This window comes from Protopterus annectens, chromosome 3.part1 (genome assembly GCF_019279795.1).
Source record: "Protopterus annectens isolate FY-2018-M chromosome 3.part1, PAN1.0, whole genome shotgun sequence".
In the NCBI taxonomy this organism is placed as follows: domain Eukaryota; kingdom Metazoa; phylum Chordata; order Ceratodontiformes; family Protopteridae; genus Protopterus; species Protopterus annectens.
Genome location: NC_056732.1, coordinates 438,227,267 through 438,243,903, shown reverse-complemented (window position 1 = coordinate 438,243,903; position 16,637 = coordinate 438,227,267). Strand labels below are relative to the sequence as shown.

Below are 16,637 nucleotides of genomic sequence, written 5' to 3'. Positions count from 1 at the left end.
CCCACCCCCGGACAAGGAAACCACAGTGAAAAACTTTTCAAAAGCAAACTTTATGTTACTTAAGACCCAGGTGGAAAGTTTTCAAGCTCCCATGCTAAAGGATAACGCTGTCCAAGCTACAAAATCCTTTACTAATGCATTCTACGGGCACCTACAAGAATGCATGGCTCGTGCTATCCCAAGCAAAACCAAGACTAAAAGAAAACTAGTCTGGTGGACCCCTGCCATAAACAAGCTATACAATAGGAGGAGGAAACTAGTACAGAAGAGAGTAAAATCCCAAGAAGGAAATACATCCCTGATCAGTATCAGCAAGAAACTACGATCACTCATAAAATCATCCAAGGCGAGCTTCGAAAGAAAAATTGCCAAGGACTCCAAAGATAACCACAAGGCATTCTTTAGCTATGTCAAGAATCTAAGTGGCAGTGCTCAGATCTGCTCGGAGTTAGTGCAGAATGGCACAAAATACACTGAACCAACCAATATCGCCAACATCCTGGCAGATAGGTTCAGTGCAAACTTTATCCCCCTCTCACCTGCAAAAGGGCCTATAACCATACCAGAAGAATGTAGAGCCCCTGAAATCAGACACTCAGGTTAACAGCCCTCTCCAAAGCCTAAAACACAGCATCAATGGGACTGGGTGGTGTCCCAGGCTGCGTCCTACACGAGCTCAAAGACGAACTAACCCCTCGCCTAAACACACTGTTCAAACTCAGCCTCTCCACAGGCTACATACCCATAGAGTGGCACACAGCAACGATTATTCTGCTCCACAAAGGTGGAGCCACAACAGATCCTGGGAACTATCGCCCTATAAGCCTGACTAGCTTGGTCTGCAAAGCTATGGAGCGCATCATCATGGAACTCATTAACAGACACATTGGGAACCTCCAAACATGGGACTCTACCCAGTTCGGCTTTGTTAAGGGCAGATCATACCTCCTAAATCTGGTGGACTTCTTTGAGACAGTTACCAAGGCTATAGACGAGGGAAAGGTGGTATAGACAGCCTATCTAGACCTCGCAAAGGCCTTCAACACCATTAGCCATTCTGGTATTATAAACAAGCTCACCAGCCTGAACATAAACCCCTACGTCACAAGATGGGTTGCCAACTGGCTCACGGACAGAACCCACATGGTGAGAGTTGCGGGAGCTAGGTCAGACTCTAAACCGGTTACAAGTGGAGTTCCCCATTGCTCAGTCCTAGGACCCCTCCTGTTCGGCATATACTTCTCAGAGGTACAGGCAAGCACATACTTCTCAGAGGTACAGGCAAGCACAGGAGGACTAAGGCTGACCAAGTTCGCAGACAACTGCAAACTAGGGGCTATAATTGACTCTCCGGCTGACACAGACATCCACCAAAAGGGTCTCACTGAAACTGATACCTGGTGTCAAAATCATGGCCTCAAGCTAAATGCCAAAAAGTGCATAGTCATCCCCTTTGGAAAAAAAAAAGTACCCACAAACTACCACATAGATGGTAGTCCCCTAAATACGGAAGACGTAATAAAGTGATCTGGGGACCCAAACAGATGGTAATCTCTCCTTTGATAATATCATTGCCAAAGTGGTTAGAAAATCCTTCTGTGGCCCACCTAATCACAAAAGGGTTCGCATCCAGATCAAAAGAGGTCATTGTGCCCCTCTACTCATCAGACCCATCATAGAGTACAACGCCCCATTTGGGATGTACTGTCCAAGACACCTGCAACAGCTGGAAAGACCACAGAAGTACCTCACCAAGAGGATCACTGGCCTCAAACAGATGCCCTACACAGCTCGACTGAAGAAACTCCAGCTGTACTCGGTTGCATACCGCCTACCTGACATACAAGGCCATGTACAACCCAGAATTGATGGACATGCTCCACCTAAAGAAAACCATATCCCCTCGAGCCACATGCTCTAGGGATCTAAACCTCACCACAACAATAAATAGGATGTGCTGGAGGGATAGATTCTTGTCCCAGAGACTTCCCATGCTTTGGAACAAGATTCCAATCTACACTAGGCAGAGCTCCTCGCTAACACTCTTCAAGAGAAACCTTGACGAGTGGATGGGAAACTAAGTTTACCCTGGGGATCACTTCAGTGGCTCTGTTGGACAGAGGCACAGGGAACGTATCTAAGGGGGCGATGAAAGCCAACACATTCTGGCTAGCCTTATAAATGCCTTTGGGCAGATAGCCTAGTACCTACCTATGAGACTGATTGAAGAAGTTCAGGAAAAATTCCAGATAACGATTCATCTTGTCTTCTGTTAAAAAAAAAAAAAAAAAAAAAAAAACTTTTGGAGAGAAGAATCAAATCAAAATTAGGAAGAGCAACTCTGATGGAGACAACAGCTCTCTGGATTCAACTAAACAAGAAACTAAGAGGTCTAATAAAGTCTAACAAGGCCAATTACAGGTCTGGATAGCCTCCTAGCCTAAGGAAAACCACAAGACCTTCAACTAGTTAAGGAATCTTAAAAGGTAACACTCAGCAGTGTGCAGATCTGGTCATAAATGGCACAACCTTCACTAACCATGGTGACACAGCAAATCTATTGGCCAAAAAATTTAGCTTTAACTTCACCCCTTACTCCCCCCACTACCCCCTGTAAAATCCCTTCTAGCATATCCCCCTCAACAGGTGTCTAGCATATCTGCCTCAATAGGCATCAAGTCCTGGCAGTGCTTGCAAATGCACAAAACGCTGCTTCAACAGGCCCCAACAATATCCCTGGCTGCCTGTTAAATAGCCTAATACATGACCTAGCAGGACGACTTGAGGCACTCTTCAATTACAGCCTCAAAACAGGTAACGTACCAGGTGAATGGAGGGCCGCAATGGTCATCCCTCCTCATAAGGGTGGACAGACCACAAGAACTACAGAACCATCAGTCTGACAAGTGTACTATGCATAGCCAATGGACAAATTACCATGGAAATGATAAACAATGATATTGGCAACCTACAGACACTAGGCCAATCCAAGTTTGACTTTGTTAAGGGAAGGTCTTGCCTACTCAACCTGGTAGACTTATTCGAGAGGGTCACCAAGGCTATAATGATGAGAAAATAGTGCATACTGCCTACCTTGACAAGACCAAGGAGTTTGATACAAAACCCCACTAAGGTATTATTGATAATCTCTCAGAACTAGGCATAAATCCCTGCATAACTCACTGGATTGCTGGCTGGCTCACAGATAGGACCCAAGAAGTCAGGATCCGGGAGACCAGTCAACATCAAAGAACTCCACGGCTCAGTGCTGGGCCTGTTCCTATTTGACATACTTCTCGGAAGTTAAGGCTAATGCCAAAGGCCTCTGGCCCATAAATTTCACAGAGGACTGTAAATTGGGAGTTATCATACATTCCCCTTATAACAGTGGCATCCTACAAGAGGGTCTAAGAAAACCAATAGCTGATGCCAAAGCTACAGATTAAAACTCAACATGAATAAATGCATTATAGTGCCCTTTAGGAAACTGCACACCCAAGCTAATTACTCCATTGGTAAAATACCCTTAAAATTTGACTCAGTAGTTAGGGATCTAGAATCACCTAGAGAAATTTTTTTTACAGCATACAGTGGCTAGCCTTGCCATGGCGAGCAGTCTGTGATCTTCTCTCCTATCTTGAGGATACTGTGCATCACAGTAGATGCCCAAAGCGGTTGGTCTGTATAAGTCTTCCCCCTATAGGGCACCATAGAGTCTGTGCTGCTGTCCACAGCTCCATTCATTGGTGAGTTTGAGATGGAAACACTCGGCATGTTTTTCAGACATGGGAGAACAAACATGCAAACTCCAAACAGGCATTGGTCGGAGGTCAGGATCGAACCATGTACCTTGTGCATGACCTGGCCTCATGTGGCACTGAATCAAGAGAGCTGGTGACAGTTAACACAATACCCCAACCCCGTATAGAAAAAAATGGGAAGGGGGGGGGTGATGATTATGAGTTAGGGATCTAGAAACATATGGAGACAGTAATCTACCCTTCAACCAACACGTATCCAAGATAGTAAGAAAACCATTCTATATCACCCAACTTATAAGCAACGGTATGTCTTCCAGGTCTATTGAGGTTATACTACAACTCTACTCAGCCCTTATCAGACCAATTACTGAGTACAATGCTCTCTTTTGCATTTACCTAAACAGATACTTGCAAGAGTTGTAACACCCTCAAAGGTTCCTCGTCAGGAGGATCCAGTGTAAGCATACCCTTTCTTACACAGATCTCCTAAACTCGCTCTCTCTCCTCAGTCTCTTACAGTTAATGGAGAGGAGATTTATGCCTGGTATATATGGCATCCTCAAATCTAGCTCTGGTGGATCTCTTGCATATCTGCAAACCAAACAGCACCAGAAACACAAGATCCACCTGAACTTTGCCCACAACATAAATAGAACACGCTGGAGAGACGTGTGTCTCTGAGTATCCCCACACTATGAAATAAACTCCCCATCCATGTGAAGCAGATTTCACCCATGACCCTAATTCAAACAAAACCTTGATCATACGATAAGAAATCACAAATTAACCTCTGGTCTGGGTCCCGATGGCCAGAGGCAGATAATAAGCAAATTAATTCTCAACTAACACTCTTCCCACATAATCCTTAGCTACCTCCTTATTAACGTTATCTCACCATACAGGCATCCAAAGTACTTGGGGACAAAACTGGGATGAGTTGCAGAGCTAGGCTTATAAAGACCCTGGTGGTCATTAACCTAGTATAAACCTATGAACCTATGGGAGGAGGAGTCAAGGAGGATTTTTACAATATTTATCTGGAAGCCCAGATCATTCAAGGGAGACATAACCCATGTTAATGCCTCTTGACATCTGGATAAAGACTTTGCAAAAATAAGCAAATTGTCTAAATAAAATAGTCTGCAATAAACTATAACTGGGGCTAGATATTTTGTGAATACCCTTGGAGCTGTAGATAAACCAAAGTGTAATACAGAGAACCTGAGAAACTTCCTCAAGCCCATGGCTATATGAATATGGTAGAAAGCATCTTTTAGGTCTAGAGTTACCAAGTAACTTAAATGAGGAATGACAGATAACAGGTTCTGCAAGGTTAACATTTTGAATTTTGGAACTTTCATGTAGAGATTTAAAAATTATCTTGTACTGGCCTCTTCCTTTGGTATCAGAAACATTCTGGAATAGAAGCCTTTACCCCTTTGACTTGAAGGCACTGGTTCTTTGACTCACTGAGTGCGTAAATACTACAGAACCAGAGAAGAAAATGATGTTTGGTTTGAGGATGGGAAAAGGTATTTCCCTGAAAGAAGGTTTCAACATCCAGTGCCATCTCTAACTCTCCTGCACCACTTTTAATACACATGAGGCTGAAAGCAAAAGGGGAATGTTGAAGGCCAATTTTTGGGAAAAACTTGTAGATAAATTGGCTGGGGGAGAGGGAAGAAGTTATGGGATGCTGGCATAGTCATTCAGTACTGTTCGCACTTTTCAAAAACACTCCTATTTTTTATTGCTGTTCCCCTCCAGTTATTTTTTGCATTTGTTTGTCAGAAGAGGACTGGTTTGGCTTATTTGACTTTTTTGTATAAGAGGGTAGCCTAAAAGATTTGTATTGGGGTACAAGAAATATTTTAGAAACTCCTTTAATTAATTACCTGCTATCATCATATGTGGGAATCTGGCATGCGGAAGAGCCAAACAATAAATACATCCTTATCTACAGCGGACTCCAAAATTTCAGACTTTACCTTATCAATAAAACTCTTAGTTACATACTCAAGCATATCTTCCCAATGCTGAAGCAACAGCAGTGGCCCTAGACAAAGCAGACTTGATCATAAACACACTTGAAAGGAGATTTAGATACCCGAGAAAGAGTAGAAACAGTTTGGATCATAAAAGAGCTTTCTTCTGCAGGAAAAATTGAAGCCAACTCCCTCAGACTGTCCACATGGGAAAAACATTTTACCTATAACTCCCTCAGACTGTCCATATGGGAAAAATATTTTACCTATATAGTCTAATATTTTACTCTCCTTATCATCAGGTGAAGTGTTGGCATTGAGCAGCAGTCTGATGCCAGTAGGAGACACAGTTACAATGACAACTGACAAAAGAGAAATTAAAATGATTAGTCTAAGGTACCTAATATAGGTTTACCTGCTTTTTAGGGATTGACAGCTGGGCATCAGGATGAGTGCAGGCAGCATTCTACATATCATGCAGGGCTACAAGTATATGAGGGGATGGGATAGGAATGAAGTATATTCATTTCTAACCTAAAACATCTCATCGAGTTAAGAGGAACATCTATTTGTTCCCATAAAAATACTTCCTTAATCCTGCCAATTGTCTGATTAAAAGAGAATTCCTCCACGGGATGATAAGAATTAAAGTTTTCCTCACAATCAGAGAGTTGGGTTTGGGAATCTGCAGAAGCCGTCCTATCTCTGTCAAAATCAAAATCATCAGACCCGGCTTCCTCAGAAATAATTTGAGAGTGAACAAGGATTTATTGCCTGTAATGCCTGTCAAACCAAAGTAAGGAACTCATCTTTTTTTTTTTTTTTATTGCCAACGATCAGGAGAACGGTGTTAAATAATTAAAAAAAAAAAAAAAAAAAAAAAGAGAGAGGGAGAGAGAGTTCTAGGAAAAGGAGACTGACTCAAGGGAGGAACATCTGTACAGTACATACTGGTCTCTTGTCCAGGTTAGTCTGAAAAGACTCTCCCAGAATCTCCCCAAGACTCAGAAAAGATTGCTCTCCCATGCCCATATTGATCATTGGAACAGCCAAAGAAGATGTGGCTGACCTCTGGTTCATGCTGGCCAAATGGATTACAACACAAGAACCTGGTGAAGTAAAGTTGAGTGGTCTGTGGAAAAAAAAAACAAAGGTACAAAGGTAACTGCAGGTTCACTCACTGTCAGTAGAGGTGCAGCCTGAGTCTGCAGCAACTGCAAATACTCCGTAGTAAGCATTTTCTTCTTTCTAAGTGCCATGGGGAGAAGAGTCAGCTGGACCAAAGTGAGCATCCATTCTGAAAATGGGGGAGAAGCACCACAACCAGAATGCACTGCTGGAGCAAGTCAGTGTGAAGGCAAGTTGTCACAGAGTGTTCACAAGCAGCACCTTCACACTTTCTCCAGTCCCTTAGGTTATAAAAATAAAAGTAGAATGCGAATTCCCTGTCACTGTTCAAACACTTGTGCGCACAACACTGACAGAATCAAACTGGCAGACAGGTTGCCACAGAGTGAGCATAAGTACTACACTGACACACAATTTCCTATCCATTCTTCCATAAATTTTTCTGTCCCACAGAATTTAAAGTTTATACGAGCAGTACACGATTTTTACAAAATTAGTCTCAAATACCACAATAAACACTAAAAGCCAAAAATAGCTGCCCTGACGGAAAACTTCCATTATCTGGAAAAAATACCAGGTTTCTTAAAGGGGGAATACTACTTTCAGTCAAAAAGCAGATGAAATTGCTATTCTTCTGAAAAAGGCAGTAATTTCTGAGTGCAGGGTTTCCCCAGTAAGGACTTATCTGTCAGAAGCTCACAGCTGAATGCTGTTCCCTTGAAGTCCAAGAGATGCTTCTTCTCAAGACGGGAAATAAGTACTGAAGAAAGCTCAACTCTGACTGTGGATTTCTCTCCAGGGGATTACACAACCAGCAGTCTGATTGAAGGTGTGTGTGTGTGTGTGTGTGTGTGTGCACGCACACACACATTGGGGGGGGGGGGGGTCAGAGCTTGTAGAAGCTTGTCGGTTGTTGCTGGGAAACAGCTCATACAGCCTAAGGGCTACTGCAGCAGTGGGAATGATGAACATCAGCCATTCATTTAACAAAATATCGAACCATAAACCATGCCATGGGCAGAGCCTGTGTTAACATTTTGGGGGCCCAGCAAATGTCAAGTTGGGGGACTTATGCACACTTCCAGCCTAAATATTACCTTGTCATCGCCACCCCTCAAACAACATTAGAGTTCAAACTGCAGAGTTTTAGGCATAGTGCACACAGACTGAATTGTGACTACAATGCTTTTCATTACAACAGACATGAGTACCACACTATGTTGGCATCTCACTGACAGGCATTTACAGCTACTGATATTTAATTGCAATAACAATACATTACAACAACCCTACCTGCAGGACAGACTTAGGGGAAACACTGCCCTAGGCATTGCCTACTGTTTCACTCCCACTCACACACTCCAATGCTTGCCACCGTTTTCCCCAGCTGCCAAGACCAAGACACTACATTTAGAAAAAATAATTAAGCCAGGTCCTGCAGAAGTCATAGGGATGTAGATGCTCTGGGTGCATTTTAGAGCATTTTCCCCAATATTTTCTAATCCAATAGTAGCCTGAACAAAAATCATGAGTAAGAAAAAATCTCAGTCTTATGATTTTTTTTTTATTCTTTCAATGATGACATTAGTTGTGCCAAAGGCATAATATCCAAAACTAACAAAAAGAGTAGCTCACAATAACCTAACAAGACAACTGCTTGTGAGGATACATTGATCCTATGTTGGAACACTGGCTGCTTCCCTACCCATCAAAAAAAAAAAAAAAGTCACTGACTTTGCATCCCTCTAGTGTTAGAACGAGATAAAAGCAGTGGTTCAAATGGCTAGAGACATATTTCAAGTGACTGTTGTCATACATATGCATAGCTCCTCACTCCTCAACCCTGCCCTCAAAGGTAGTCATCTGTATATGTGCTTGTGTTTGTGACTGCAAGGAAAGTGAAAAAAATAATGATTACAGTAATGTATTGCACTTCGTTGCTTCTAGATAGTACACTGCCCCTGCACAAGCTATAGTAACCTTCTTTGCACACCTCCAAATATGACAGAAAAGTAAAAGAAACCATGACCATAAAGTACCCAGCCCCAACAGAAGCTATAATGACCACCTGAGCACATCTCTATAAGTTTGACTGTGATAAAAATTACAGAGATAATGACTACATCCACATCCCCAGCTCCCCACCCAAGCTACAACAACTTTTGTACATGCCTCTGAGATGGCTTGTTTTAGAATAGGTGGGGTTGAGTGCAGAAGCCACCACTAAAGTTCACGTCAAAATCCATTTCTACAGTCTGAGGTGTGTGGGCCACCAGACCCACTGAAGCTCTAATACATGGACATAAAAAAAGAGTCAGCCTGTTCTGCGATTACTTTTATGTCTTATTTTTTAAAGATAATTGCATACAAACTGCATTTTGTTGCGCACAAAAGTTATGTGCCCAGCAGTATCATGTGTGTATACAGATAACAATTAGTGATTTTTTTTTAAACACACACACAAACAGTGCATATCCACCTTCAGGGAATCTGGAGGAATTCCATTTCACCTACGACATGATTTTGAGGTGATGAAGGAAACCAGAAAGCATGGACAGAAAAAGCCACAGCCAGAACAAAGCACTGTGAAATGGCAGTGCTACCACCACGTCACTGTGGCAATGAGCAGTTGCTAGCACACATATCCTCTTCCTGCCAAACCACAAATATGGTAAGTGAAAGAAACTATGGTCAACTTGTTACCCTTAAATACACTAAAAAGATGCCACACACACAGACACACACACACAAAGAGACAGACACACACACACAAAGAGACAGACACACACACACAAAGAGACAGACACACACAAAGAGACACACACACACAAAGAGATACATACACACACACAAAGAGACACATACACACACACAAAGAGACACATACACACACACAAAGAGACACATACACACACACAAAGAGACACATACACGCACACAAAGAGAGGCACACACACACACACAAAGAGAGGCACACACACACACAAAGAGAGGCACACACACAAAGAGAGGCACACACACAAAGAGAGGCACGCGCACACAGAGGCACACGCACACAAAGAGACACGCGCGCACACACACACACAAAGAGACACGCGCGCACACACACACAAAGAGACACGCGCGCACACACACACAAAGAGACACGCGCGCACACACACACAAAGAGACGCGCGCGCACACACACACAAAGAGACGCGCGCGCACACACACACAAAGAGACGCGCACACACACACAAAGAGACGCGCGCGCACACACACACAAAGAGACGCGCGCGCGCACACACACAAAGAGACACGCGCGCGCACACACACAAAGAGACACGCGCGCACACACACACACAAAGAGACACGCGCGCACACACACAAAGAGACACGCGCGCGCACACACACAAAGAGACACACACACACAAAGAGAGACGCACACACACACAAAGAGAGACACACACACACACAAAGAGACACACACACACACAAAGAGACACACACACACAAAGAGACACACACACAAAGAGACACACACACACACAAAGAGACACACACACACACAAAGAGACACACACACAAAGAGACACGCGCACACACACAAAGAGACACGCGCGCACACACAAAGAGACACGCGCGCACACACAAAGAGACACGCGCGCACACACACAAAGAGACGCACGTACACAAAGAGACGCACGTACACAAAGAGACGCACGTACACAAAGAGACGCACGCACACAAAGAGACACACGCACACAAAGAGACACACACGCACACAAAGAGACACAGAGAGAACACAGACACACACACACAGACAGACACACACACAGAACACAGAGACACACAGACACACACACAACACAGAGACACACAGACACACACAACACAGAGACACACACACACACACAACACAGAGACACACACACAACACACACAACACAGAGACACACACACACACACACAGACACACAACACAGACACACACAGACATACACACACACACACACACACACACACACAGACACACACACAGAGACACACACACAGACACACACAGACACACACAGAGACACACACACACAGACACACAGACACACACACAGACACACACAGACACACACAGACACACACACAGACACACAGAGACACACACACACACACAGAAACATACACTGACAGACACACAGAGACACACACACACACACAGACACAGACACACACACACAGACACAGACACAGACACACACACAGACACAGACACAGACACACACACAGACACACACAGACACACACACAGACACACACACACACACACAGACACACACAGACACACACAGACACACACAGACACACACAGACACACACAGACACACACACAGACACACACAGACACACAGACACACACAGACACAGACACACACACACACAGACACACACAGACACACACACACAGACACACACACACACACACACACACACAGACACACACACACACACAGACACACACACACACACACACACACACACACACACAGACACACACACACACACACACACAGACACACACACACACACAGACACGTGTAATGGCAATGTTTATAATATCAAATAAATTATATAAGGCTCTTTACTCTTGTACTGCAAAACTCTCTTTGACATACACACGTGCACCATACCTGTACTAGTTTTAGACTGATTTCATTAACTAGCAATACATTTTGCAACACCAGTACTGCCCCACCAGATCAGTGACTATTATTTAGTAGCAGTCAAACAGCAGGGGTAAATCACTGTCGGCTATGATTTTACCTCAGTTTTGCTCTGTCACTCAGAGTTTGATTTACTGGTAAATCATTCAGGAATACAGCAGTCAATAACTCCAGACAGAGTTTTATACTACTTATTGTCCCAAAAATGCATGTTGACGAAAAATGTGCTCTAATTATAGCAATATTTAAAATGTTTTCAGGATTTTGAGCATTTATTCCATTATTTTTGGCTTTGCCTAGAATTTTTGAGCAAAGCTGTTGAGCGTTAAAGTGTCCAGTGTTCTGCCAGTATTTATAAACCCTCTGCAAGAGAAAAGTATCCTTGAAGTTAGAAGCATCAGCTAGTCTTAAAATTCAAAGTAAGCACTGAAACTGGTCACTCTGGGAGGCTGATCTCTAGAGCTTACTTCACTTATACTCATCCAGTTACCTTCTTTACCCTAACAGGGTCAGATCACAACTCTCTTTCTGATAAAAGTGCATAATCAGAAAATGAATTAACTCTTCTTCTCACGTTTCCCTAACAAGCAACAGAGTTTGTGGGGCCCTCACACAGTCAAGGACTATTATGGGATCCTCTACAGGCACGGCTATTGCAGATTTCTAAAGCTGGCTATTATGTCAGTTTTAGTAGAAAGAATGCCTACCAGCAGTATTTAGCCAAGTCAAGGGCATTACGTCAGTGGTAAAACGTTCAATGCAATTGTGAAGCCTGTTACTTTACAAAACAATGTCACTATAACCAGAGATTTCTTTGAAATTTAAAGGAGATAAATAAGAGTCATTATTAACCACTTAGTTTATTATGTACAGAAGATTGCTGTACTAGCTATTGTTGGTCTGACAAACGTGTAACACAATGTCAAGATAAAATAACTTGCTGTATTTGGGGTTGCCTCCACCAACTACAGTGTTCGCCGACGCCTAAAGCCAGCTATCGAGACATATACTAAGATTGCACTATAATTACCAGAAGAGCTAGAAATGGGTAAAAATATACCTCAGGATTATTTAACCCAATAGCCCATATTCCATGCTTATCACCGATTTTCTGCTACTAATACCATCTAATTCTGCGTTTTGCAATGATTGCAAAAGACTTGAACATGAAGGTTCTAGGCCAAAAACAGCAATACCTGTTTAACTCATCTGCAGGCGTGTAGCCAGGCATATACCATGTAAACTGCGGTCTACAAATAAAAATTATATGAAAAAGGTACAAGTGATGTACCAAGGTGGCATATACCGATTATATTACCATTTGTCTAGAATGTGTTGTGGCTTTTACTGTAGGCAGAACAAGGGACAGCTTGATGACAGCTTAGTGTATAAAAATGAACATTTTGGTTGCACACTTGGTAACACGGTTACATTTATTACAAACTTTTTATATACTGTATTTTAGGAGCATAGGTCACTGCTCTAAACTGCCTGATTTTCAGGATTGTGTTCTTGATTTTCCTCAAGCATTCTAAATCATTTTTAGAGCGTGTGATTTTGTGGGAGGAGTAGTAGTCACTAAACACTATTAGCAACGACAGTTAGAGGCTCAATAAATAGTACATATTTTTGAGAAAATGCCGTGAGTAGAAACCATTTTACTCCAAAGTCGTTGTAACTTAACACCAGTGAATGAACATCTCTCTAATTTGAGTTTTGGTTCCGTATTTTTTAAGTAACGAGGTTAAAAGCTACCCCGGTAAACAAATAGACCATAAATAAGACTATATCAAGGTTTAAAGAAAACATAAATATTTCTATTGAGACGTAATAATGTCACACTGCTACGGAAGTATTTCTACTAAAATGGATATGTGGTTCTAGCGATTAGACATGGTTAACCAGTTTTGAACGTGTTATAATTAAAGTTCGACACACGGGAGAAGTACAGAGTCGTTGTGCTGCTCCACTTACTTATCAACTCAAACCCAAAAGCTACTTGCACAAGTCTAAAACAGGTCCTTCATACAAGTTCGCATTTTGCTAAATACTCTGCCACCCTGAAAATGGGCTATTTTCTACATTTACCTCAGTTCCGGATTCTGAATGACGGAAATCATTCGTCATACTAAAGAAATACGATTCGTAATACTATAATGCTGTATCGTCGCTTATCGAAACAACCACTTCACAAACTCTTGCTAGGTTCTTTGAATCCAAGCGCCACTCTTACGTAATACGTAACAAATCTCAACAGAAACAACAAAACAGTAATAAAAGACATACTGGTATCCGTAATGCACCATGGGATGTTTGGAGGAAGAAAGTTTTTTTTTTCCACCCTTTGGACAGAACTTATTTTTGTATAGTGCAACCATCTTAACATGTTGGTAATTGTTTGCAGTGAAATGCGGTAGATAAGTATTGCTTGTGGGACGTTTGCATTTTACAATGAATAGTATTGTTAAGAATTGTATCAGTAATACTGAAGCCTGTTCATTTATCAACAGAATATGAAGAAATAGCAACCATGCTGTGAGCTTCTTAGTTGACTTGAAGCTGTTAATAAGCTTTCCACATTTTACCTATTTGTGCTACAGTACGTTCTGAAAGGTAGCGTACCATAGTTTGGAAATGGAATGTTGAGAGTTACAAAGGGACAGGGTAAAAATGTGAGGCAAAATAATTCACTGTTGAGTGCTGTTTGCCTTCTGTCTGTAAGATTATGACTGGTATACTTCTGGGAACCTTCTGAATAAGCTAATAATACAAGCTGTTCTGTTGCGAGTTGCTTTTGGGTTGGTGAAGTTTTAAAGCTTGAGACTTGAGGTTGGGTCAAGAGGAGGGTGTGTCTTCATACACAAATGTCAGTGTAGTTATATTAGGAAGTTACTAGGTCATTGGTGCCGAGCATACCTCATTACGAGGAACGTACCTCATTTGGGGTCTTAAAAAGTTCGTGTTCCTCAAAGTTTCACATTGAAAGACTGTCAAACATTCAGTGTTAGGAATTTTTTTTAAGTGAAATCCATGGTAAATAGAAACGAATCATATTAATCATTAAAAGATCTTTATAAGTAAAACCATCATATGGCCTTCCTAGTTGAAGTTGTTAGTAAGCCATTAGTATGTCTTCCACATTTTACCCATTTGTTCCAAATTATGAGGGCTAGTGTTCCTCATTTTGGAGATGGAAGGTTGAGAGCTATGGTCCCGAGGCTCTTATAAGCCTAGACAAGAGCTTAGCCCATGTTTAGACAAGTCGGCACATAATGCCCCTGTCCAGCAAGGACACCGGTGGAATCCCAGGGATGTATTTTCTGTTTCCCATCCAGTTATCCAGGTTGCACTTAAAAAGGGGTAAAGAGGTACTCTACTTGACGGGGAGAGGGAGGCTATTCCACAGATGAGGGAATCTCTGGGATATAAATCTGTCCTGCCAACAAGTCCTATTGATGTCACAGACGAGGTTGAGGCCATGCGTGCGCGTTATTCGAGTGGAGCTTGACTTGCAAATATGCAGCAGTCCCATCAAGGTGGGGTCCAAGATCGCCTTGTATGCCAGACAGAGATCACCTCTGAGGAGTCTGTATGAAACTGAGTAGAGGGATAGGGCTGTTAGCATATCTGTATGGTAGATTTTTGAGGCATAGAGACCAGATGGCTTAGTGGTCAGGGTCTTCGCCTCCAAGGTACAAGGTTCGATCCTGACCTCCGACTAATGCCTGTTTGGAGTTTGCATGTTTTCAGTGTCTCCGTGGGGTTTCTCCCATGTTTGAAAAACATGCTGAGTGTTTCCATCTCAAACTCACCAATGAATGGAGCTGTAGGCAGCAGCACAGACTCTACATGGTGCCCAATGGGGGGAAGAGTTGTAAAAAAGACCTTCCGCTTTGGGCATCTATTGTGGTGCGCAGTATCCTCAAGATAGGAGAACACGGATCACAAACTGCACGCTGTGGCAGGGCTAGCCACTCAGCGGTGTAAAATATGGCTCTAGGTGATTCGGTCATGTTGACTGTCGCCAAAAAATGGGCATGGGTAGTTACCGGTGATAAGTGGGTTGAGGACCCGGCCTACTCTCTGACCCACGCTAGGGACTCATGCTAACGGTGGGAGGGGTATATGTGCCCCTATTGGCCAGTGTGTGCCTGCCATAAAAAGCCCAGCAGCCCTGGGTCAATAGGCTACTGGCTGGCCGGTGTCTAGTTGCCCAGCCTGGGTTACCTGGGATAGCTCTGTTGAGTGAAAGCTGGACATAAAACAAACCAACCTGCCAAACATGAACTGAGAATTGCTACACTTAATGTAGGTTCACTGACAGATTTTTGAGGCCCTGGATCCTCCTGGTGAGGAACCTTTGTGGTCTCTCCAGCTGCTGCATGTGCTTTGCGAGGTACATGCTGAATGGGGTGTTGTACTCAATAATGGGCCTTATAAGGGAAGATTACAAGGATGTCATGACCTCCTTGTCCCTGCATGAGATACCCTTACTTATGAGGTGGGTCATGTAGAAAGCTTTCCATACAATGGAAGCAACATGGTGGTCAAAAGTCAGGTTGCTATCAACCTGGGTGCCCAAATCCCTCATGACTGATTGTTTGCTTAGGACATTATTATTAATGTGATCATTTGTGTTGATGTCACTCTCCCCAAAGGGGATGATGATACATTATTTGGTATTCAGCTTGAGGCCATGTTTCTGGCACCAGTCATTTGTTTGGGTGAGACCCTCTTGGTGGATGTCCACATCACTAGAGGAATTGATGACAGCGCCCAGCTTGCAGTCATCTGCAAACTTGGTCAGCCATAGCCCACTGGTTTTGGTCTGCACCTCAGAAAAATATAGCCCAAATAACAGAGGCCCCAAGACCAAACCCTGGGGTATGCCACTTGTTACGGGTCTACTGCTTGAGGTGGCTTCCTCTATTTTGACTAGGTGGGTTCTATCAGTGAGTCAGTTAGCTACCCATCTGGTAAAATATGGATTGATGCCTAGTTGAGAGAGTTTATCTATTATTCCTCAGTGGGGATTAGTGTCAAAGGCTTTAGCCAGGTCAAGGTAG

General features: G+C 42.9%; 1 protein-coding gene across 1 annotated transcript in view; it reads right to left on the bottom strand.

Annotated features, from left to right (window-relative positions):
- Window positions 1-13,859, bottom strand: part of XRCC2 (X-ray repair cross complementing 2) — a 350,438-nt gene extending 336,579 nt beyond the window's left edge. The window contains exon 1 of the mRNA XM_044066890.1: window positions 13,660-13,859. Coding sequence (XP_043922825.1) covers window positions 13,660-13,698 — 39 coding nt within the window. The 5' untranslated portion in view covers window positions 13,699-13,859. The remainder of the gene's footprint in view (window positions 1-13,659) is intronic.
- Window positions 13,860-16,637: the final 2,778 nt, after the last annotated feature.